Genomic DNA, 24,439 nt, shown 5'->3' with positions numbered 1-24,439 from the left:
GTGAAATTACTGATGACATCCTATCTGATTTAGATTAAACATTTCAGCCGCTACTTGCACTTTTGCTTTGGAAACCTCTGTTTACTCATACGACTGCGTAGGTTTTCACGCGTGTGACGTATGTCCCTTCTATATGTGTTCTGGTTGAACCGCGTGTTTGGCACGATATCTGACGTTTTACTCCATGTTCTGGGAGCTTCTTCAGGAATTAAATTCCAGCACTTCGAGCAAAACAAATGTTTGGACATTAGACCGAACAACACGTGGTACAACTCGAAAACACATCAGAGGAGTTTCAATTGAATTCCATGAAAATTGAGATAATGGAAGAATACAGTCATTAACTTGTTTACTTCACAATGAATGTGTGAATTCGCAACCCACGGTCTCTCAAAGTCAATCACAGTTGGATTTCTGTAGCTGGAGGAATTGTACAAAGTAGACCTTCTTATCGGTATGTCAGATTCTACCAGCATCCATTCCCATTATATGCTCATTTTCATTCTCAGTTTATCCTGCATCAAATAATCATTAATACAATTATGGGTGTTTTTTCATTAACAAGGCAAGAGTCCATTGGGTTACACTTTCAGTTACAAGGCAGCCCTGCGTGTCATTGCAAACAAAAGACCACTCTCTGATGGCTTTTTGGGTTGTGCTACGTGTTGTTCGGCATTGTCTGACATTTCGTTCGACGCTCTGGGAGCTTCTTTGGGAGCAATTAACTTCCTGCTGAAGAACAAATACCGGATAACTACGCAGGGCTATGGGAGAGCTATGCAGCACAACCACAAACACCGGTAGAAAGGATCACTTGGAGGTAGCAGCGACGGGAATCAATTAATCTCTTCTGCGTAAAATCACATTATGGTGCGCTCACAAATATGCTAAACTATTCTTTGGTTTTTTCGGTAAAGTCACGTATAAAGATAAAATAGTAAATTAAATAATAGCATACGTATGCTATTATTTAATTTATTATTTTATCTTTATACGTGACTTTACCGAAAAACCAAAGAATAATTCCTGCAGTCACGAAAGCTCCAAAATTAATAATATGCTAAACCTTTGCAAATGATTCTCTCATGATTTCATGAAACGTTTACACATAGTTAGAACGTCGAATATTCGACTCGCTGGGGACTGAGGTATAGGAGGATATGTGACTATTTATAGAAAATGACAGTCACACCATTGCAATAACGGGCTATTGGGCAAAAATAAATCGTGAACCGTTTTAAACCTGGGAGCAGCATAATTTGCTGTGCTTCATAGGTAAGAGAAAGTACGCGAGATTAATAACACATTACTGCATGCGAAAGGTCTTATTTGTTACCATCTATAGAAAAATATAGTTGCACCATGCAAATATACTGCACTGGGTGTTGGCAGGGTGAATATTGCGTTGATCCGATAGGGTAAACATCGACTGTTAAAGGTATGCTTAGCTGGTGCAGTAGCCGAGTCAATCTTAATACAACTTCCTCGTTAACGGAGCAGCTCTGCCAATGCTTATTTACGTCACTGCTGCCGAAAGAGGCCTCCTCTAGAGAGCCCTCTGGCAAGCCCCTCGAGGGGGTATTTGGCCTACTCTTCTATGCTGGCGATGCATCTTAGAAGGAGGTTGAAGTACGCACACTTAACTGCGGCTTACCCATTGAGCCAGCTGAGTGAACAGTGGCGGGTGATATTTAAGAAAATTGCCCATTATATCAGCTACCGCGGTGGGAGTTCAAACCGGCGACCTCCGAATTGCAAGGCCAGTGTAAAAAGCAATTACACCCCAGCAGCATCCATAATAAAAAGTACAGTATCACTTCAAAATTAAACTTTTTTTGGTGAAACTGTGCGTGCACAATTAACAAACAAAAAAAACCCGAAACATATTCGTCAATAGCGCTGCCTTAAAAATAATGCGTCTATAATTGGTGACATTTCTGGCACAAAAAAAAGCCCCTTTGTCGTAGCACGATATAAAAATTTCACTTTGAAAAGGGAAAGCGTTCTTGATGGGCTCCGTATATCCGGTGGCATGTCGAGGAGCATGAGGAAAGGGTGCACTGGCACGTGTGAGAGTCGGAGGCCTCGCGCCCGTGATTTGCAGCGTGCCACTGTCGGCCACCGATGGGTTTCCGCAATTGCTGATGCTTAATGGCACCTGAAACGTCAACTGGAAAAAATGTGTTCCCAGTCAATCAAAAAAGTTGAGATGCGAATGGCAGTTTATTTCCACTGGGAGATAGGGTTTATGAGCCTGTAAATTAAGCTGCTCGTGTGTTTTATAGTCACGTGTAATTGTTGCAAACTTCGTTCTTTACAGAATTAGTGTAATATCAGTAAGTTACGGAAACGGGTAAAGGTTCCATATTTTGGTTCGTAAAAATTGCGCGACAAAAATCCTTTTGTTATGATCCCATTTTTCATAAGGTTCTTAAATGTGCTAAAACTCACATGATGGCTTTATTGTAATATTTGTTAAAGGTTGGTTGGATGGGTGTTACTGCTAAGATTGAGCCTTTGTGAATAACACACTGTGTTCTTTTTTACTCTGCAATCCGTCAGCAGATTGCGTCTGAACTCTGAAGGATAATAGTCTGTTCATGGCACAGAGGAGATGGGGCAATGGTATCACAATTCTGCTTTGTTTCTCTGGGTCACAGCAGGGCACGGTGGGTGGAGAGAGGTGGTCGTAACACTCTGGGACTCTTGCTGTGTGTGTCAATGCCCCAGGGTGTTACTAGTTACACCCATCCAATAAAAAATCGGTACAATTACCAGCACGGATGCCTAAAATCTCTTTTCATTATATTCCCCTTTCGTCAAATGCAATTCGCATATATCTCTACATGGTATTTTGTACTGCGCATAAATGGAGATAGCGGTGCTCACTGCAAATACCCTAGGGGCACTGCAAAGGCCATTGATTTTAAGGTCTGTTTGGAGGCTCTTACGGTTGCAAAATGAGAATGTATATTTCACACTTCCATTGCCACGACGTCAGCCCTGCAGTGCTACATGTAACATTTAAGCAACCATTAAAATGCACTCATAGCTCACTAGAATTAGAGATGGTACTTGTTACGGTTACTGACACTTGCCCACAAATGTGAGCTCGCAATTGGACGTGCAATTATCGGAGCTGATGAAAAAAAATTGTGAACAATTTATCAGCTGGTGTTGGCCTAATTTTTTAACAGTAATGCAGCCTGAAAACTAATTTGGAAAGAAATTAAACATGCTGCTTTGGTTATAATGATGTTGTTTTCTGCATTTCTGGAATGGCTTTGTATAGATTTCAGGAATGTATCCTATGGGTTTCATATTGCACGTTGGTAATGTCACAACGGCAACTGCAACTGAGTCGTGGTTTCCTAAAAAAAAAGAACACATGTACAATGTTGCATAGATATATCCTGTTGAAATATTTACCACAGCGATGCAATTGTACGAAAAACTACATCCTTTTTTACATGCCTTATTTGTGTATGTGAATAATTTGAAGTAGTATATACTTGTACATACTACTTCATGGTAATATATACTTGTACAGTATATACTACCTTGAACATTTTCTATTATTTTACAAAATCCTACACAGACCCTAGTATAATGCCAGTCGTGTAGTTTATGTGCATATTGCAACACTTGGAATCCCTTAAGGCTGCAGTTTTGCTCCTTTGACTTGCATTGCTATACTTGAATAAGAATCGCCAATATGAGATTATATTTTTTCCTTCTTGTCACTTATTAAAGTAAGCACGAGCAAATGCTTTTGCTGCTATGACCTGCAGCATGGAACCGTTCGTTCGGTGGGTTGCTGCAGGCTTGCAAGTTGCGTGTGCATCGTGGTGTGTGCGAGATTGATTTTGTTTGAACCTTCGGTGCTGTTCTGTAACTGAGCATCAGATGCGGTCGCATTCCCAGGAGAGCTCGAAGACAGCGGATCACATCGCATTTGCTGTTTTTAAGTGTACTTCTGAAAGCGTCTGTGCTTTAAAAAGCTTGCCTCATGACTCCCTAACCTAGGCGAGTGTGCAGGACAGGTCTCGTGATTTGAATCCATCTCATTTTCTCTCTCCCTCTTCCCTTTTTCTTCCCCTTTATAATTTAGTTTTCCTCTTTTGGCCATTGCTCTTGACAACACTGACACAATGCACCACGTCCATTGGCTTGTGTTATTGCTGCCCTGGGTGTTGCATTTGTCTTTGGGTCTTGCGTTGCGTGTATAACGATGCGTCGATTAATAGTATAAAACATATTTTAACACTCGTGATACATCCGTCGAATTGCGTGCGTATGAATCAACAATTTTATTTATTCATCTCATCGTCAGCAGCCATGATCTATCCACTGTTGGATGAAGGCCTCAACAAAGTCATTGCCGTCCCTCACAGTCCTGCAATGCCACAGTCCTTCTAGCTCCTGCAACGAGCCCATCTCATCATTACATCGCTCCCATGACGTCTCATTAGGTGTTCCCTCCTTTGGCTGCCATGCCGTTGGTAATTGGTTTTTTACCCTTTTATCTGGCAACAAAACTGACACTTTTTTTTACAAGGAGTCATGTTTGCATTGACCACAATACCTGCAGTCGGAATGCAAACAAAAAACATAACTCTGATGATGTATGCACTGTCCTTGAAATTGGTTGGTCCACACCCGTGACAGCCTTCCTTAGAGCCTAGTCTCACATGGTGTTGGACCAGATGACGCCTATACATTATCAGAGTTATGTTTTTTGTTTGCATTCCGACTGCAGGTATTGTGGTCAATGCAAACATGACTCCTTGTAAAAAAAAGGTGTCAGTTTTGTTGCCAGATAAAAGGGTAAAAAACCAATTATCATTTTGCTACTGGAAAATGAGGTTCCAATGGTGCCATGCCGTTGTTGCTCTTGACTTGGAGTGTGTGACTTCTCCTGTCACTTGAGGTCACGACATTGACCGAAATATAAACAATAATCAGGATTCTTCAATCCAACCGCGTCTCCAAATCGTGAGGCGAATTGTCACACCTATGTCACAATGTTCATATCTGTGTGTCTGTGTTTGGGGCTTGTGTGTGTGTGCTCAACTATGTGTACGGCATTTTGCAGCATCATGAATAATTTAAATAAGGTACATGTGCATGTTGTAGCCAATTACAAAGTCATGTTAATTTACATTTCATTGTGAACCCTCTACTCAATGAAGACCTCCCCAGGCCATGTTGGGTATGAGGGTTGTTTCACCATACTTCACCATTCTGGTGAGTGCGGGTTGGTTAGGATGTTACTCGTCACTGATGCTCGTTGTGTGCTGAAATCGAATTCAGATCGCCTCGGCATAGCACAGTATGGGAATCACTACGCCACCACTCCCTGTTGTTATAATTAATAACTGAAATTCTTGTTCAAGTCGTGAAGATAGACACACATTTGGAATGAATATTATCCGTTTTGTTACAATGCCAGAGAGAACGTAATGTATACGTTGATGTCGTTATCGTGTTCTGTTAAGTTGCAACCAACATTTTAAATTACTCCAACCGAAATTTCACGATGATAATAATAATATCTTCACCGCCTGCTGCCTAACATTCCCCGGGAACTGACGGCAAGCATTCTGCGAGCGCGAAAACCACCAGGAGGCAGTCATAATTACGTTCCCGTTTTGAGACGGTGTAGCTTTGGTGTGAACGCAGAGGGCCCCCCCAGGGGAGGGGGTGCTGAGCCTGTGATGTAAATCGTGAGCCGCGTTTCTCATTGCTACGTTGACTGGGTGCCGTGGCGCTGGTGCAAGACACCCACCCCCACGTGTAGCCGAAACAGACTGTTGGGGCAAGTGCTGTTAGCGAGTAGCACCTATGAAGGCCGGCACGGCACACGTGGAGGATGGGTGGCCCAGCACCACGCCCGACCGCCTTTGTCTCCCCCAGTGGCGATGTTTACACACCGCAACCGGGCACTCATTTGAGGCCGAGTCGACCTAGGGGCGGTCCAGGACCGGCTCAAATAATTGTCACTGGCGGTGTTGGCCCTGAGCGAGAATCGAACTCGAGACCCCGGGTTCGTAGCGCAGCGTCGCACTGACCACTCCAACACAACACGTGGCTTGCGCTCGCAGAATGCAAAGCAGATGCCACGTGGTCGATCATCTGCGCGAATCTTCCGCAGCTGTCTCTAGAGCTGCCGCTGCTTCTCACGTTTGCCTTGCGGCTATCCTTGCACGCTCGATCCGCAAGATAAATAGTTACGTAAACGTGCAGAGAAAGTACTACACCTCTCCCTTAATCCAAGCCCCCCCCAATAAAGAAAATTGCAATCCAAGGCATTTAATCTGCTAAGTTTTTATTTTATTTTGTGCGTAACATAAAACACGCTTACTGTGTTTAAACATATTCTTAGGTTTTTTCGGTAAAGTCACGTAGGTAAAAAATTATAATTAAAATTAATAAAAGTAAAATAAAATAAAAAATCACGACGTTTCGGAGGCAACACAAGCTTCCATCTTCAGGTAGAACCGTCACAGCACGCTTGCTGTATCAAGTAAATGAGAAATTCCAAGAGATACTACCCCGTATATATACTGGTTGAGGGGGGCGGATGAGCCAGGACAGGCCCCCTTTTTTATTATTATGGTAAGGCTGTGACGGTTCCACCTGAAGACGGAAGCTTGTGTTACCTCCGAAACGTCGTGTATTTTTTCTTTTCTTTTTCTTTTATTAATTTTAATTATAATTTTTTTACCTACGTGACTTGACCGAAAAAAACCTAACAATATGAATCCTTGCAGTCACGAAAGCTTCAAATCTGTGTTTAAACAGTTGAATACCTGTCAACCCCGTATCAGTGCCCCTACCTTATTACAGACCAATTCAGACATTGTTGGTCACCCCGTGCCCTTATAAATCTCAACGTTCATCTTACAACGTCCCATCATAAGGGAGAACCACAAACAAATAGACAACAACAAAAATGTTGCCCTATTGAAACGGCTGTACGCTGTATGGACCTCAAAACTCAATTCCCCTGTACAAGAATACGGAGTAAACCGAATGGGTTGGCAGGGATGCTGTAGAGGCGTGCCGTATGTGTTTGATTGTTGCATGCCAGCGGTAGTCTGTCATTTAACACCGTGTGAGCATATTCAATTAAGGCTTCTTCTGTTCTTACATTCATTCCTTGATAAATTGTACTCTATAATTTTGATGAAAACGCAATTCACCCCCGGTAGTCGTATATTGCGATGTCTTGTAGTTTTATGTCTGTTACCCTTGCGTGTACAAGTTGCTCTGTGTGTGTGTGTGTACCCCCAGGCAGACGTGGCACATTGATGGATGCGTTTGACTCGACGTCGTGCATACGTGACGAGTGTGTCCCACAGGTTTTCCTGTCGATAGCTGGACACATCAACTCTAATAAATTTACCCATGGGTCGAGTTCTAATTGTTCCCTTTGCGATTATATACACTTACTCATTTTTTTGCAGCCTTTGGAAAGCTAATCCATTCAAATGTATGCTGAGCCACGGACAATGCAATTACACGGCTTAATAATCCTACGTAGCATAATCACAGAAAATTACAGCACAAAGTCCTGATTTGGTGTCGAGAATTGAATGTGAATGATCTGGCTGCTACGTGTTTGTAGTTGTTGGATAATGCGATTAAAATGTGTGCATAGTCGATGAGACATTATTGCATATTTCCACCATGAAGGTTTCGCTGTTCTGTGGACTAGAAGGGGTTAGCCAGCGCATGTAGTTTCTACGTCTTCCGAACATTTTGGCTTTTAAAAGCTTTTAACAGAGCCAGCTATAGGCATACTCTGCACAATTGTGAATTAAATCAGCAAGAACATTTCGTCTTTTTTGTAGACCTTTGAAATAAAATACATGACTTCTGTAAAAAAAACATTTACGCAGAACCTTCAGCCTTACTTTCTCAAGGGAAAAAATACGAATAAGAGGGAGACGATTTTTTGGTGCGAAACTGAATACAAAGAGTGCTTTTACCTCGGGAAAATAAATTACTTGAGTTGAGGAAATAAATTAGACAACCTTGAATAATATATTTTTAATATTCAGTTATGATTGCCATTACAAGATCGATACTATTTTTTAATGTATCTGTGCTTTATCATTTTCATCATTGTTTCTAGTTGGCCTCGTGAAATGTCGACAAGATATGTGTGAAAATGTTATATTGTAAGAACGTATTATTTTTAACGTATTTTTTAATAATTTATTTGGTTCTCGGACAACATTGTTGAAGGCCCTATTTATACATTTTACCAGACATTAGTATGTAGTTTTGTCATGAAACATCAATAACAATTACCACACGATACTGTATATTACAAATAATAATATTTGATAACTTAAAGATATTTGCCAATAGATGGTCCTCCCATGCTCTGTTAGTCATGGGCATTGTTTGGCCATACTTTTCAAAACTGGTCAACGTGGGGTTGGTGAAGCAGGGGAGAGCGGTGGCCCAGTAATGGTTCACAAGTCACTCGCCACTGATGTAAGTCAGGCTGGGAATCGAACTCACAGAGGCGCGCTTGTAGCACAGTGCGCTAACCACTCCGCTGCAACTCCACACACATATCGCTAACACCTTGCGTTGAAAAATTACAAAGAAGTATTAAAATTCAGGCTGTGGACAATGAGGTAAAAAAAAATCTTCACAAGCTTTGAGCAGTGGTTTCCTCAGGAGAGGTCATTAATGTGTAATTGATTTTTCAATGCATCACCCCTTGAGGAAAGCAGCAAATGAGTCCTGTGGTTATTTTTTCGTAACTCCCGTCCAAAATAGCAGCTTTTGTAAAGTGTGAATACAGTGACAGCTTATTTGCATTCAGAGGAAAATTTTCCATTACGATTTGTTCAAAGCAGAGGTTGTGTATGCTGCATGTGACAGGTTAATGTCCTTTGGGTCATTCTATTTTAATGCAATTTCTTTTAAATGTGCCTTGCTAGCAAGTACCATACACCACTGACATTCTTGAAGATGTGTTGTTCATGTGTTGAGCATTTTATACAAAACATCACACATTTTAGATTGGATATAACAGGATCATTTCGCAAGAAGTAATCTTTATTTTTTTTCAAACATGGGATTGAAAAAACTCTTTAATATATATAATAAGGAAATTGTCACATTATGAGTTATTAAATCACGTATGATTTATTTATGTGATTACCTTCATGCTTATGTTATAGAGCTATCTTAACAAAATCAAATAATAATAAAAAATGTATTTGTAGTTTTCTATCATACGATTGAAAAATGCATTATTACTAATATATTATGATTTTCACCGTAATTTCTGTTATGTAACAAACTTTAAGAACATGACAACTAAAAGTAAGAAACTTACTTTCTGCATTTTAGCTGTCCAGAAGCGGTCTAAGGAATAAACAAAAAAGCATTTTTCATATACCTTAATTAGACTGCAGAAACATTACTCAACGATGTTTTGTTAGTGTTGTGCCAAAGGATATATAGCGATTCCTCCTGGATGTTCATAGAATTGATCTATGGAGCATTTACTAATATTTTCTTTGCTTCAAATTATATTGACTGCATTATTAAAATTTGTCTTTGATTTTTCTTATAACTGAATATCAAACAACATTTGATGTCTACCACATTTTCTCTAAAATTCCAATGTCAGAAACAAAATTACTCCACATTATCTAATTGCCTCATGCATTTGAATAACTGGCTGACGTTTAGCTTGTCAGACCTTGTTTAGGCAGCTGGAAGCTTCATTAACGTTCTAAAGTTAATATCAATTGTTAGCATAAAATTGGTTTCTCCCTAAAAGTGAATTTGGTGAGAATGAGTGGTTCGGCTGACAAAAGGCATGAACAAATATAGAGCAGACTGCATCTGTCAATGCTCCATGCCATACCAATTATCTGGTGTTGAGCACCACTGCATTAGTAGGTTTTCCTGAAATGTCGTTGATGCTCATACACCAATATTTGGGAGCGGTGGTAGAGTGGTTAGTATACTGCAGTATGAACCCGGTGAGTTTGGTTCCTGGCCATGGCTAACATAAGTGGAAAGCGATGTTGAAACCAGTCCCACCCCTTGACCAACCTGCACTGACCATCATGGTGAAGTATGGTGCAAAAAAACACCCCATCACATGAGGAGGCCCTCATCCATTAGTGGATTTGGAATGGCTGCAAAGAAATGAGCCATATTGCATCATGAATTGAATCATGTAGATTTATTTTGGATTTTGTAATGTTTTTTTACTTAATTCAAAACATTTTAATCGTTCATTGGTCCCTTTTTATTACAAGTCATAACATTTGCCATTACAAATTTCGCCTAGTTTCTTTTTACTTATTCCATATAATGTTTACAATAATGTCTTATATTGCAAAGGTTCATTTGAGTCATAACCTAATTTTTTAAAATGTTTTTATTTTGGTTTAATGATTTATCTTTATGGACATTTCAGTGTATCCTTTTTCTTTAAAAAAAAAAAACCTTTCAGCATTTGAAGTAAAACGCCCTGGAAGGTCGCATGGTTCCCATGCTTCGACGTTGTCAGTTGAACAAAATTAATGAAAATGCAAATGGTGCGCCTTGTTAGAGCTGCGTGCTCAGGTCCCCAGCACCAGTCGAGATGTAAAACAATGCTCGAAGGCGGATTTTGGAAGCATTGATTAATGCCACTTGCAGCAGTTCTGCTGACGCTCTCATTAATTAGAATCTCCAACCTCTTTAGATACGGAGAGTCACCCAAATTAGTCTTTCTCACAGATATAGCATTATTTCTTTTGTCCGCGGTTTTGTCTATGTGCACTCCAAGCCCTTTGCAAGCCTGCATTGATTTATGGATATATGTGTCCCTTTGTCTGTGCCTCTGCATTTGCGTGCCATTTGTCTGCCGGAGCGTTGTTGGCAATTACAGCAGTATTTATCTTCCAAGTGCTTTACTCATAGATTATTTCCACTTGCGAAGTTGTGATTATATAATACCCATAAGTTGAAGCCCTATGTCAACCCACTGCTGCGCACAGGCCTTCTCATGTAGTACAGGTTATAGGGATGTATTGGCCATGCATCACCATGCTGGCCAGTGTGGGTTCGTGAAGGGGGTGCCCAGGACCAGTTTAGATATCACTCGTCACTGATGTTAGGCATGGTTGGGAATCGAACTCAGGACACTTGGTTCCTAGTGCAGTGCGCTAACGACTGCGTCACCGAATCATATAGAGAACATAGAATATACTCTACGTAGAAATATATATGTGAGAATTGCCAGCATGAGCAAGTGCAAACCAAAGATAGTCAGGAGGCTGACATTTCAGGCAATTGCCCTTCTGCAGAGCACAGAATGTGATGTGCTAAAGGACCATTGCCTGAAACATCAGCCTATAATACATTATTCTGTTGGGAGGCAGTGTTGGTAGTGAATGTGGATAGTTTTGTTCGTTTGTATATAGATAGTCAGTTAAAAATAAATTTGCCTATTGAGTAAATGAGACAGGCGTTGAGGCAATGCTTTGGAGGGGAGGATTGGAATATCACACATGCACTGGGCTTTGACGGTGGTCAGGAGATGGCAATACAGCACATGGATTCTTAAATCATTCTGTGCTGAGCCTTGCGTGTTACAGCCGAGTATGGATGGATTTTATTCTGGAACTCAGGTTTTCTTCACAAATGACAAACACATAAAAATATCAAATGGGTCAAACATGTCAATGCAGGACCCTCATAAAAAAGTTAAGACTCAGTGAGTCTTTCTTGGATAAACAAACGCATTATTGTTGTTGTTGTGATTCTGCTGGGTGAGAGCAGCTGGTTAGGCTAGTGGTCAGTGTGTTTCACCGTTGAGCGAATTTGTATTGATTTAATGGTTAGGGTCCTGCTGCTGTAATAATTACTGTTGGATGGTCGACACCGTGAGGTATTGACTGGAAAAGTAGGTCATTGTGTGCTGATGGCAAAGCCTCAGTTACAAAATATTAACTTTCCCGCAAATATAGCAACATAAATCAATAACTCTCACAATGAAGTTAAAGTTGGCCACAGTTCTATTGAAATGAAGTTCATGAATTTCAATGAGCTCTTAACTGGCTAAGTAGAGTAAATGTAATATATACAATAGGGAGAAATATGCATCATATGCTGTTATTTCTTTATTTAAGCGGAGATTACAATTAAATCAAACTCTCTTCATTTAAGGAAACGTGGATAACAGAGTGCTACAATAAACATGCAAAGTAATTGTTACAACATCTAACGTATTAAAATTTTATATCAATATACGAACATTGAACAACAAATAATGAAAGCAATAATGAATAATAAATGTATATAAACAAATTTACAATTTACAATCATACAGTGTACATTTTAAAAACTGTAATGAATATTTTCCAGCGACCTGTACTATCCAGCGTCATGAAATATGGCTCCGGTCATCCTCGCAGCTGCTTTTGGCTAGCATTGCGAGCTTCCAGACGCGCTTTTTCGGCCGTCTGGAATGCTCTTCCTTCCGATATTAGGAAGCCACCGGAGCTATACACTTTTAAATATCGATTGATAATTAAATTCTATAGAACTACTTTTTGTGTTCAGTTTGTTGTCCTTCCCCCGCACCTCCGGTTGGCTACATATGGTGCGAAAGAAGTTCGACATACAGACAGAATAATGCTAATGCTTCCAGTCACAATAGTTTGTATATAGATGCATGGGCGCACATGTCACAATCAGTGTGTGCGTGTATGTTTTCTGTACACACTTGGAGGCAGACCATGTGGATCCATTTGAATGCCGCGGTTACATTTTAAACGCTTGTACATCTGTGATAAAAAAAAATTGGCCCTTGGGGCTTAGGTTTAAGACAACATGTGTGTCGCTCCTCTCTTGCAGATCATACTGGTGAACGAACCCCACGTGGAGAGGAGCCTACACGTGAGCCTGGATGAAGGGGCCAGCTTTCAGAGGACACGAGTGACCTTCAGCCTGCAGAGCCTCCTCTTCCACCCGCACATGGAAGACTGGTTGCTGGCCTACAGCCAGGATGGAAAGGTCTGTGGGTGCTGCAGTCACACGTCTAACTGCCACTGTGAGCACATAGTTATTCGATGGACAGGTCACATACTGCGGCGGGCAAAGTTGGGGCACACTCATTCGCTTTAGGGAACGTGGAAGAGTAGGCCAAAATAGCCTCTAGAGGGGCTGCACCTCGAGCTCCCTCTAGCAGAGGCCCTTTCCACCAGCAGTGGTGTGAGTGAGAAATTGCAGAGCTGTACCGTTACCTTCGTGGTCACTGAGCTGTTCAAGTAAAAATTGCAGTGATCTATTCACCATGCTGTCATGGCGCATTCTGTTTCTATACATAATCAATGCATAGTCATGTATATAATCATATATTTTGCAAGTCCCCCTTTGTCGGAAGGTCACCAAAGACGCTCTACAATAAGCGACAGCTGCTGGGCGATGAAATGCAGCGCTGCCCTTGTGTTCTCGGAGTCGCACCACCCTAAGACCTGAATGTGCTCTGTCCCGTTCGTCAGAAGGTTTCATCATTGAGCTCCAGTACCCTAGTAGATGAGGCTTATGAGCGAAACATCTGCGCTATGCCGATCTAGCTGCTGAGCACGGCATCATGCTGGAACACAGAAGTCCGCCATGGAGTGGCTGCAGAGGTTTTGTGGCAACATCTACAAAGACGCTTAGACCTGGGAATTAAGGCCAGAGCCAGCGTTCGCAATCAAGCTGTATCGAGCGCAAAGGCAGCAGTCAGTGGCTCTGGATAAGAGGAAGACCCAGCTGGCCCCAAGTGAGGGCCAGGAGGTATGCAGTCAACAATGCTTGACTCAGGAGAGGACGCCCTGCCATGCATAGTCCATGGGATGTTGGCTATCAAACAAGGCAACTCCTATAATTGGGAATGGGACGCAAGCGTAGGATTGATCACCTGTCGCTGGCCGCTTTGGGAGGGTGTATAGTATGAAGGCGAAACCTAGGACCAAGGTACACTGACGATGCGTCCCAAATTTCACCAGGCTCACTGTTCATGAACCTGAAGTGCTTGCACAAAGATATAAATAAGACAAACCAACATTAAGTTGGTGAAACATTTTTCATTTTATGTTACAATTCCCTTTATAGTTGTACTAATATCATTCATATTTGAAAAGACTGAGTGGAGTATATTTTAGCTGTAAAATCTAGATTGTCCAGTTGAGTTACTCCACTGTAAATCCACTCATATTCAGACTATTGCCACTTTCATCACATGCTCGATTACATCCCATGAGATAGAACACTAAAACAAAGAATTGTGAGCGATTATATATTCCGTTCATGTTTCAGTAGAATTGATATTTATTTCTAGGTGTCATCGGTAGCTAGTAATATGTACACCACAGCATTTGTACTATTGGCTCTGAAACCTTTTCTTGCCTTTTATAAACAATCCAGCTGTACGTGTCAATGGAACTCGGAAGAGACTGGCATTTGTTGCAAGAACGGGTGTCAGATGGCCGATATTACTGGTAAGAAAAATCGTGCACATTTATCATAACATGTTTATTGCTGTGCTTTGAACAGATATGTCAATGTAAATATGGAGGTTGTATTCCTCTCATTTCGTCGGCTCGCAGGGCTGTTCCTGATATCGACAAGGATCATGAGCTCGTGCACATGGAGGTACAAGGCGCAGATGGTGGTAGGTGGATATTGTTGCTCATACGTTAGGAATGGCGTGCTTGCTATCACTCTCAGAAAACAAATCTTGAGCTGCGAGGGCATTATTATCTGGTATATTTGTCGTACTTTCTGACAAAATGTACCAGCAACAATATCGGCAAAACCATACCGGAGGATAGCGTAACTATGAGGTACAAAATAAACACAATCTCATTCAATTTCGATTTGCAGGGAATTTCGACTGCAGGGATTCATATTCTTGGTTCTTTCGGTAAAGTCGCGTAGAAAAGGGAAATAATTAAATAATATTAATAAAACAATAAAATTATCACGACGTTTCGATTGCAACACAAGCAATCATCATCAGGTGTGAAAACCACAGCAAGAAAATTTGAAAAAAGTGGCGGTGGTGCTAATATTAAGAAAAAAACGCCACTTTTTTCAAATTTTCTTGCTGTGGTTTTCACACCTGATAATGATTGCTTGTGTTGCAATCGAAAGGTCGTGAGAATTTAATAGTTTCATTTTTTTTATTTTTTTATTTCCATTCTACGTGACTTTACCGAAAGAACCAAGAATAATAATCTCATTCGTGCAGTATTTTCAAATCCTTCTCATTGTAAATGTTGGACACGGTCAGAGAAGTTACTTGTGGGGCCGTGTTTGTTTGTCAAGGGAGTTAAGCGCAGGTGCAGCGTCACCTGCAGCGCTGCAATGAGAGTCCCACAAAATTACGAGAGGCCTCTGCCATTGTGTGTCACCTCAGCTTCCCACAGTGTGGCCCTTGTGGGTTTTTATGTGTTGTTGTTGTTTCAAATTAAAAACTAGCAACGAAAAGACACAGCCTGCGAATACTTCTCCGATTCTGTCAAGCTCCATCTGTTAATTAATTGTTTCATTATTAAAGCAGCACAGTGCTCTACCATCAATAGCATCTATTGAATATCGAGTCAGAGAAACGTATCAGAATCAAACATTCTGCTGCAAAATGCATGGCATTGTCCATTTACTAAAATTAATTTTGCATCATTCGTTAAAAAACGGAACGGTTATTGTGCTGCAGGTTCTGGCTTTCAATTGCTTTGGTTTGGCCTCTAAGAGGCATTTGTTACTGAGCATTTCCATTCCTTAAGCATTATCAGCATCACTAATGCACCATTGCAGATATGCTCTGAGTCATTTCCACAACATACTGAACGTCCGATTAGCACGGTTGGCTGCGTACAGCGCAAAAGAAGTTCAACATACATAGATATTCTAATTGCATCCTGAAGGTTAAGTGAGACACACATTAATTCATGTACACTGCAGATTATAAAAGTACTTCAGTGTTAAATTGCCATAATATCTGTGCCATAAATGGCATGTGTTATTCATGCCATTGAAAATCTGTTCACTTCGCAGAGATATCATCATCATGTGCCGGGTGGATTGCTCTGTGAAAACGAGAGAATTCGCATATTGCTCCTGTTGTTGTGCTTTCAGAATTTTACTACGTGACTTGTCCCATTTCAAACTGCACCGACGCGGCCCTCTTCTCGCCCTTTCCTGGAGCCATCGACCAGAACTCGCTTCTCGTTGAGAACCACTACGTCTTTGTGCAGGTAAACCCCTCATGGTTTCACCTTTTGTTTCTTTTTTTCCGCCATCTACGGCGATCGTAAAAAAAAAACCTTCCCATTGTTGTGCAATATTACTAGAATATCGTGTGAAACTTACATAAATCGGGAAATCAAAGTGTTCGTCAATTATTTTGCACTGAAGAGGAAAGGAAAATCAAAGGAAATGCAGAATCGACGGCGTTTTGGGAAATGGCCATTCTTCATGCGGTGGTGCCATTGATGAATGTATTGCGTGTTCGTGCTTGTGCACTGTTGCAAATGCCATATCATCACTCGTGCGAAGTTTTATAAAAGACTGTGATGACCATTACTACAATAAAATCAACAGCTCCTTGAATTGTCAATTTAACTAACTATAGATTGAATAATAACTTGTAACAAAGTGAAATGCTGCCTTCAGTACTGTGTCAATAAAAGAGTATGTTTGGGAAAGGAACAGCATTCTATTTTATTAAAATACAAAAAAGAAATGTAATTTTTGATAGAAAGTTTTTTTCCCAATCCAAAAGTTACTAGAACACCTGCCTTCGAAATGAAAAGTGAAAAAATATATTCTTTGAAGATCTGTCAGCACATTATATGCGGTCTCTGACATGAAATACCTATTGTGTTCTTGTATGAATTGAATCCAACCGACATCTGTGCTGCTCAAGCAGCCTTTGTAAAAAAAAAATTTCAAACAAAGACATAATTGCTGGGGCTTAATTCATTTCTGGAAAACATGAAGGTCGTTTAGAGTACTATGATTGTCATCTCACGAATTTGAAAATTACTCCTTTGAAATAACAACTTTCAGCGGTCTTAATTTCTCGCGTAAATCTCCCCTTTGTTCGCGGGAATTAAAACATGGGGAGGGATTTTTTTTCTCGTCTTCTTCTTCAATTGGATTTGCTTGAGCTCAATCAAAACAGGCTCATTACTGATGTGATGGTGATCGATTCGAGTTTACAATTCGAGAATAATTGGGAGTCGTTTGAGAAAGAGCGATGTGTGTCCGTGTTATCTGTACAATGACATTCTACTTTGTTTTGTCTGCCGATAGCTGTGGCTCACCCAGAATTCAATGTCTTTCTTTACTTGTTAAACTGTATATTGCCTCTTGACATTTTATATATTTTTTTCGCATGCATTTATTTGGGTATTTCTTTTTCCTTTCAACCTTATACTCTGGTCACCTTTGATGGATTTAACTTTTGTCCTCTGCACGTAGAACCGAGTGTTTTCCTGTTAATGTTTGACAGACTATTTTGTGTACGGTGCAGGACACTGCATAGGGTTAAGGCAGGCTACTGTGTTGTTGTTTTTGTGTATATCTATAACGCTCATGTACAAGGCTTAGACTACTCAGCAATCCTACCAACAGTGTTGGATGCATTGCAATGCAAGGGCTGTATTACCTACAATAATCATCCAGAAATGTCTGTCCGTCCCGCACGTGACGTCACCTCCACGAGGCCCCCCCCCGCGTGACGTCACTCCACATGAGGCCCACCCCCCTCATTAATATTCATGAGTGGGGGATTTTTCACACTAACGCAGAGGAAGGTCGAGCTGAATTAAATAATTTATTATGCAAAGTCGCTTCAAATAGGACGTTACTTAACAGAAAGCGACGGTCAAAAATACATCTACGCAACACAGTGCTACATCCGTGCGTGACGTCACAGCAAAAGAGGCCCCCCTCCACAATAACCATGAGGGGGTGACGTCACTCCACATGCCGCACCCCTCCACAATAACCATGAGCGGGTGACGTCACTCCACATGCCGCACCCCTCCACAATAACCATGAGCGGGTGACGTCACTCCACATGCCGCACCCCTCCACAATAACCATGAGGGGGTGACGTCACTCCACATGCCGCACCCCTCCACAATAACCATTAGCGGGTGACGTCACTCCACATGGGGCAAACCCCCCCCCCCCCTCATTAATAATCATGAGCTGAACAATTTTTATATTGAATATTTCAGATTTACTGCAATATACACCCGTCCTTGGACGGGCAAAAAAGCTAGTTACATAAATTAAAACTATAGAGACCACAGCAATTCATGCATTACACATAAACTCCCAGTACTGAATTGCAAAGAGGATCGAATGCCTCAATATGAATTCACATGGACACAGTGATGGCTGTATATGGTTATATATGGGACACTTATGGTGAGAAATGGGGAGCGGTAGTGTTACGGTTAGTGTGCTGCGCTACGAACCTGGCGACCCGAGTTCGATTCTTGCTCACGGCCAAAATAAGTGACGATTATCTGAACCGATCCTGGGCCTCCCCTAGGTCAACTCAGCCTCAAATGAGTACCTGGTGCGGTGTGTAAACATCGCCACTGGGGAGACAAAGGCGGCCGGGCGTGGTGTGCTGACCACCCACCCCCTCGTGTGCCGTTCTGGCCTTCATAGGTGCTCGCTAACAGCACTTGCCCCAACAGTAAATTACAGGCTATACAGGGGATCTTTGTCTTTGTCTCTATGGTATACTTAGCAAGCAATATATGGCAGGTCTTATAATGAATGTAATACATGTGACACACAAAACACATAATATTATAATTTAGAGCATTTGTAAATCCACGACGGTATGAAGGTCTTCCCATGCTGTGAAAGCCATGGGGGTTGCTATATCATACTTCACCATGCCGGTCAGTGCAGATTAGTGTAGGAAGGGATGCTCAGGATCGGTTCAAATATCACTCACAACTGATGCTAACTGTGGTCATGAACAAAATTCAGGTGTCATCAGGTTCATTGTGCAGTACGCTAACCACTGCACCACCACTCCATCTGACAAAAATAAACAGAGCTAAACAATTGACAGAGCCATAATTTGGAGTAGAAAGTTGATGCACCTTTGCAGTTTGTATACTAATTCTTTTTTAATCAGAAGACAGGTGGTGGCGTATTCACTCCCAGAAGCTCCCAAGCCTGCAGCCCTGTGCAGTACGGGATTTGTGTAAAAATAGTGCCTGTGTATTCATGGATAAAGAAGCCAGACTCGGTGATTGCCTCTGGTGATTAACGGTTGCAGGGACACCAACATTAAGGCTGTATGTTTCGTAAAAAGCTGTCCTAGTTAATAAGAAAGGGGACATAGCAATTATATATTTCTGAAGGATATGTGCTGTTTCTTGATGTTCTTTTTTAAAGCAGGTTCATGTAAATGTGCTTTCACCATACAACAGGAAAAATTGTTTGTTATAATTTGCTGACCCACCCCTACTGGACATCTATGAAAAAGAGCTTCATAGCTCACCGAATTCCTCCAGGATAAATCCCGATTATGATTCTGAAACATATATATATACAGTAAAAGTGTACATGCTAGTTTGGTGGAAAATACTCGCCAGTTCTTATACAAAAAAAATATTAAGCCAAGAGAAGAATGAAAATAGGTCCCTTCAGAGGCGAAAATTGTTTATGACTGTCATGGGTTGACCTTTTAAAACAGTTTCTGTGCCAATTATCTTGCTCGCTGGGGCACGCGAAATCGTGAAGCAGTGAGAATCACAATGTAGTCGAGTTGGTTCACAAAGGCTTTCAAGCCAGGGATATGCATTGTCTTTAATGGTACATCGGAAATTAAATGTATCCTACTTGTAGTACAATTTTTACTTATAGCAGTCATATTTTGATTTAAAGCTTTCGTGACTGCAGGGATTCATATTCTTGGTTCGTTCAGTAAAGTCACGTAGTAGGGAAATAATAAAATAATATAAATATAAAAAAATAAAAAAGTCTCACGACGTTTCGAATGCAACACAAGCAATCATCATCAGGTGTGAAATCCAGAATTTGTATTGTTTTATATTTATATTATTTTATCATTTCCCTTCTACGTGACTTTACTGAAAGAACCAAAAATATATAGCAGTCATATTACAGAAATATATATGCCGAAGAGCCACAACACAGTACAATGAAAGAATACAATATCAATTCATAATATGCGTTCTGTGTTAAGTTAGCAATACAATACAATTTGGATTAATATAGCGTCTAAATGTAACCACATCTCAATACACTGTGTGTAAACTGCAAATCAACCCAGTGGATTGCTCTGTAATGATGTGTGTGAGACACCCACACCCATGGTAAAGGGCAATAAAATACCTCTAGATACCTGATACGTTTCTGAACTTTCTGTGCAGCGTTTGAGTGGCCTTCCCCTCCAATGGATGGATTTTTAATGGGACACTTTGGATTCATCACAAAAAGTACCATAGCCATCACCAAAATGCTTATGTAAATGAATTTGGTAAATATCCCAAGTAGGACTCGCCCTGACAAAGAGGACTGAAACATCACTAAGGCATTCAGTCACAAACAAAGAAATTAGGATTATCCTTGTCACTTACGGATGGGTGAATAGCGAGAAATGGGCACCATTGTAAGCTCGCAGATGGGTGAGTTTGAGAAGTCGAATGCCCTTTTCTTGCTCTGAAACCTTGCGTGCTTGTGTGTTCAAGGTGACAGATGGACACATAGCCCGGTATTATGTCTCTCATGGGCGGAGGCAATTCCGGCAGATGCTGTTCCCCAAGTACGCCTTGCCTAGGGTATGAACAATGTCAATATATTCCCTTTAAGCAAATACAAATTATTCTGCCCACTGCGTTAAGTATGCTTTTCACAACTGTCCTTTTGTAGCGCTATCTGACCTCAGTCCAGATTGAGGCCTCTCTGATGTTACTCATATTTTGCTCTTCAAAACGAAATACATGCATTATTGCATCACACGATATTCCATTTCGCCCATGAAAATAGAAAAAAAGTATTTAAAATGTACAATGGAGCTTAGTCGATCTAATTACTTGAGAACTTTCAGCATGGTGCTTTGTATTATTAAATACCTGGATAAAAGTACAGGGCAGCCATTAATGCAATTATTTCCCGATTCTCGAATAATTTAGGATTACGGTGAATTGTACTTTTTTGCGAATTCATGAGAAATCTCGAGATGTGCTCTGATACAATGTGCTGTATAACCTCCTATTGGCCATTCTGGATTTTGGTCACGTACACATTTTCATTACATTACGTTTCTGAAAAATAGTCCACTGCCTTTATATTTTTTTTACAAAATGTGATATAGATGCGGTTCTACATATGCATGTTCAATTTGATAAGGCTTTTGCAGATGCACAAACATTTTTTTATTTTTTATTTTCCAAAATATCACAATAAAAACTATGAAGTTGGTTAGTTATCTGTTTCGTATGCATACGTAGATATTCAAATTGTATAAATAATGACCCCGAATGGTTGCTAAGACAGCACAGACTATTTACATATTATGAGGAGGCAATTTATTTATAATAAGACATTATTATTCATATGCATCTATACACACATATCACATTCGTCTATATAAAATGCAACCCTTATCATGAGCACACTTATAGTATTATTGTTCATGACTTTAAAATGTACTGTATATGTTTAAAATCAAACACATATTAGTAAAACCATGTTTTGGCATCGTTCTGGAAACATTTGACTCCACTTACATTCACATGGGTGAAGTAGAGCTGTTATAAGTTTACAGCAAAGGTCTCACATTCCTCTCCATGAAACCACATTGATCAGGTATTTCTGGAAGCAGTTAGCTTAAAAATAAACAAATAAAAACGATCCTAAAATACACCAAGCCTGGCAGTTCAGTGTGAGAGTAAGCGGCTCGCAATCAGAAGGTTCAAATCCTGGTTGGGGGTTGACCCGATCCATTATCCCCCTGGGGTCGATAAAATTAGGACTGCCTTTTGGGGAAGTCGACCAGTCATTGTCCTATGGATAGGAATGTGGAATTTCCACTCTTGGCTCAAGGCTGCAGACAGGAGATGAGCACTGCCTCAATGCTCATTCGGGCAGGAAATCGCTCCGGATTTAAAACAGGTGAGGCTTTATTGAGATTGGTCGTCGTGCAGTCTGCACATGGTGCTAACACTGGCTCGCTGGCGGCTGCTCTCCACGTGTGCAGGACCTGCACATCTTGAGCACGGGCGGAGAAGGCGTATTTGCAGCAGCGCGAGACTGGAATCAGAACCAGACATACGGACTCTACTTTTCGGATGAGCGTGGCGACAGACTGACCCTGTCTCTAGCCAACGTTGCCTGCAGTGATATCCCGAGTGCTCCCAAGATCATAAACGTGCATGAGGTGTGCCCGAGGCTTAACTTTGCACTGAATATTTGACACAGCAGGTAGCACGTGGCATAGTAGCTACAGCCATAGAGAGAGGTGTATTTGATGTATTGTGCTGGGCGCAGAAATCATGTCTTGGTCGCAGTCCCAGCCTAAATTTAAACCTTGGAAACTGGAAGCCCTGGCTGTCCTAAAACCTCAAGCGTGCTGAGCGATGCTGATGACAGGCCATGCAGGTTTGTTATAATGTTTATTATGCTACGGGATTATTTATGAGTTTTCCACCCAAGGGCATGTCCACGACTAAGGCTGTCTTCATCTCATGTATGTATGTATGTTGAACTTCTTTTGCACTGTATGTAGCCAACTGTGCTAGTCATATGATAGCATCCCCTATTCACGTCGCAGCACCGCTCTCTACGAGCATTCTCTATCCATGGCTATGGAAGGGCGGTTGAGATGATTTCCCCTTGTCTTCCTCAACAATTTTATTTTAGGTGAAACCATCAAGAAATTCTATTTCATCGATTGAGCATTTGGTGACTCTTCCAGTATTTAATATCTGTGTTTTAAAAAATACATATATCATGCTATAGCAATAGGTTTTACCCTTTCTGGCAATAAAACAGTTGTGTCAAGATGTTAAAACACGAAACAGAATCCTTATTCGAGGAATCTTGTCTGCATTAACCACACGCACTTGTGGACCAATCAGTTTCAAAGACAATGCATCATATATTACCAGAGCGTGCTTTTTGTTTGCATGTTCACCACAAGTGCGTGTAGTTAATGCAGACAGGATTCCTTGAAACACATTCCTGCGGAGGGAGCTGGTAGGAACGTTGGGTTGCTCGGTCAATGGCCAAAGTCAACGGCGGCGTGGTGTATTACGCAAATATGCCCGACTGTGAGGGCGGGCACAAGCCGGCGCGAGTAGGTTAAACGTTGAGTTTTATAAGGGCACCACGGGGTGACCAGCCCCTCCCCACCCAGTTCCACCCCTCCCACCCCCCACCTCGCCCCACCCTCCCCACCCTCCCCTCCCCACCCAGCCCCTCCCTGCACGACGGACACAATAATCCCCTGTGGGCTGGTGTAACCAGTAGGTTCCTACCAGTATAAGGATTTTGTTTGGTGTTTTAACATCTTGACACCTGTATCGTTGCCAGAAAGGGTAAAACCTATTGTTATATTGTAATACTGGCAAGAAAGGTGCCATGCATTATGCTGTTTGTTGAAGCTATATATATATTTTTTATAATTTTAGAACAATTATTAGTATGCAATTGGCAAGTCCAGTAAGTAAACAATTTAACATTTGATATGCCCATTGTCCACTTGTTATAAGCAATACTATGCTTCATATCAATGTGCCATCCTCAAAAGCTTGCTCTGCATACGTTCTTGGTCCTGCGGGAATATGTTAAATTAAATTAATACGACTCCTGTCAATGCCGACATTGATGAAGAAAATATTGAATAAAGCCACTGGTCACTTGTTGATATAAGTAATAACTACGCTGCACCATAACATTGTGTGTATGTGCACTCCTAAAGTTATGAGAAAGCACCACAATAACAATAAATCAATATCAGCTATTGCAGTAATTACTCCTTAGTTGTGTACAGAATTGGCAAACAATTGATCCTTACTTTTCCAGCCATTGTCACGAAGTATAATTGATCATACACATTGCATTTGTGCTGTAGTATGCACTAAATCTAAATTAACAACGTCCTCTGCGTAGCAAACAACTACTGTGCTGTTGTGTTGTTCAGTGAACAGCATAAATAATACATCATACTTTAATACAAGTATTCTAGTGGTAATTGTGTAAATTAACAAAAATCAATAAGCGACATGGGACTATTTAGTACGTACAATGTTAGTACCTTAAAAACACCGTTTCTCTAAGATGAATAATTGACATCCCTTTGTCAATCTACACTGCTGGATGAAGGCATCCTAAATACCGTGTCAGGCGAGGG

At 41.0% G+C, this 24,439-nt stretch overlaps 1 protein-coding gene across 1 annotated transcript in view; it reads left to right on the top strand.

Annotated features, from left to right (window-relative positions):
• The window catches only part of LOC121851880 (VPS10 domain-containing receptor SorCS2-like), a 61,177-nt gene that overhangs the window by 12,256 nt on the left and 24,482 nt on the right, over positions 1 to 24,439 (top strand). Inside the window, 6 exon segments of the mRNA XM_042345960.1 lie at positions 12,889 to 13,047; positions 14,446 to 14,519; positions 14,628 to 14,692; positions 16,159 to 16,277; positions 20,775 to 20,864; positions 22,286 to 22,465. Coding sequence (XP_042201894.1) covers positions 12,889 to 13,047; positions 14,446 to 14,519; positions 14,628 to 14,692; positions 16,159 to 16,277; positions 20,775 to 20,864; positions 22,286 to 22,465 — 687 coding nt within the window.

Source organism: Callorhinchus milii, unplaced genomic scaffold (assembly GCF_018977255.1).
Source record: "Callorhinchus milii isolate IMCB2004 unplaced genomic scaffold, IMCB_Cmil_1.0 Scaffold177, whole genome shotgun sequence".
In the NCBI taxonomy this organism is placed as follows: Eukaryota; Metazoa; Chordata; class Chondrichthyes; order Chimaeriformes; family Callorhinchidae; genus Callorhinchus; species Callorhinchus milii.
Note: the sequence above shows the minus strand (reverse complement) of the source record. Positions and strands in the feature narration are given on the sequence as shown.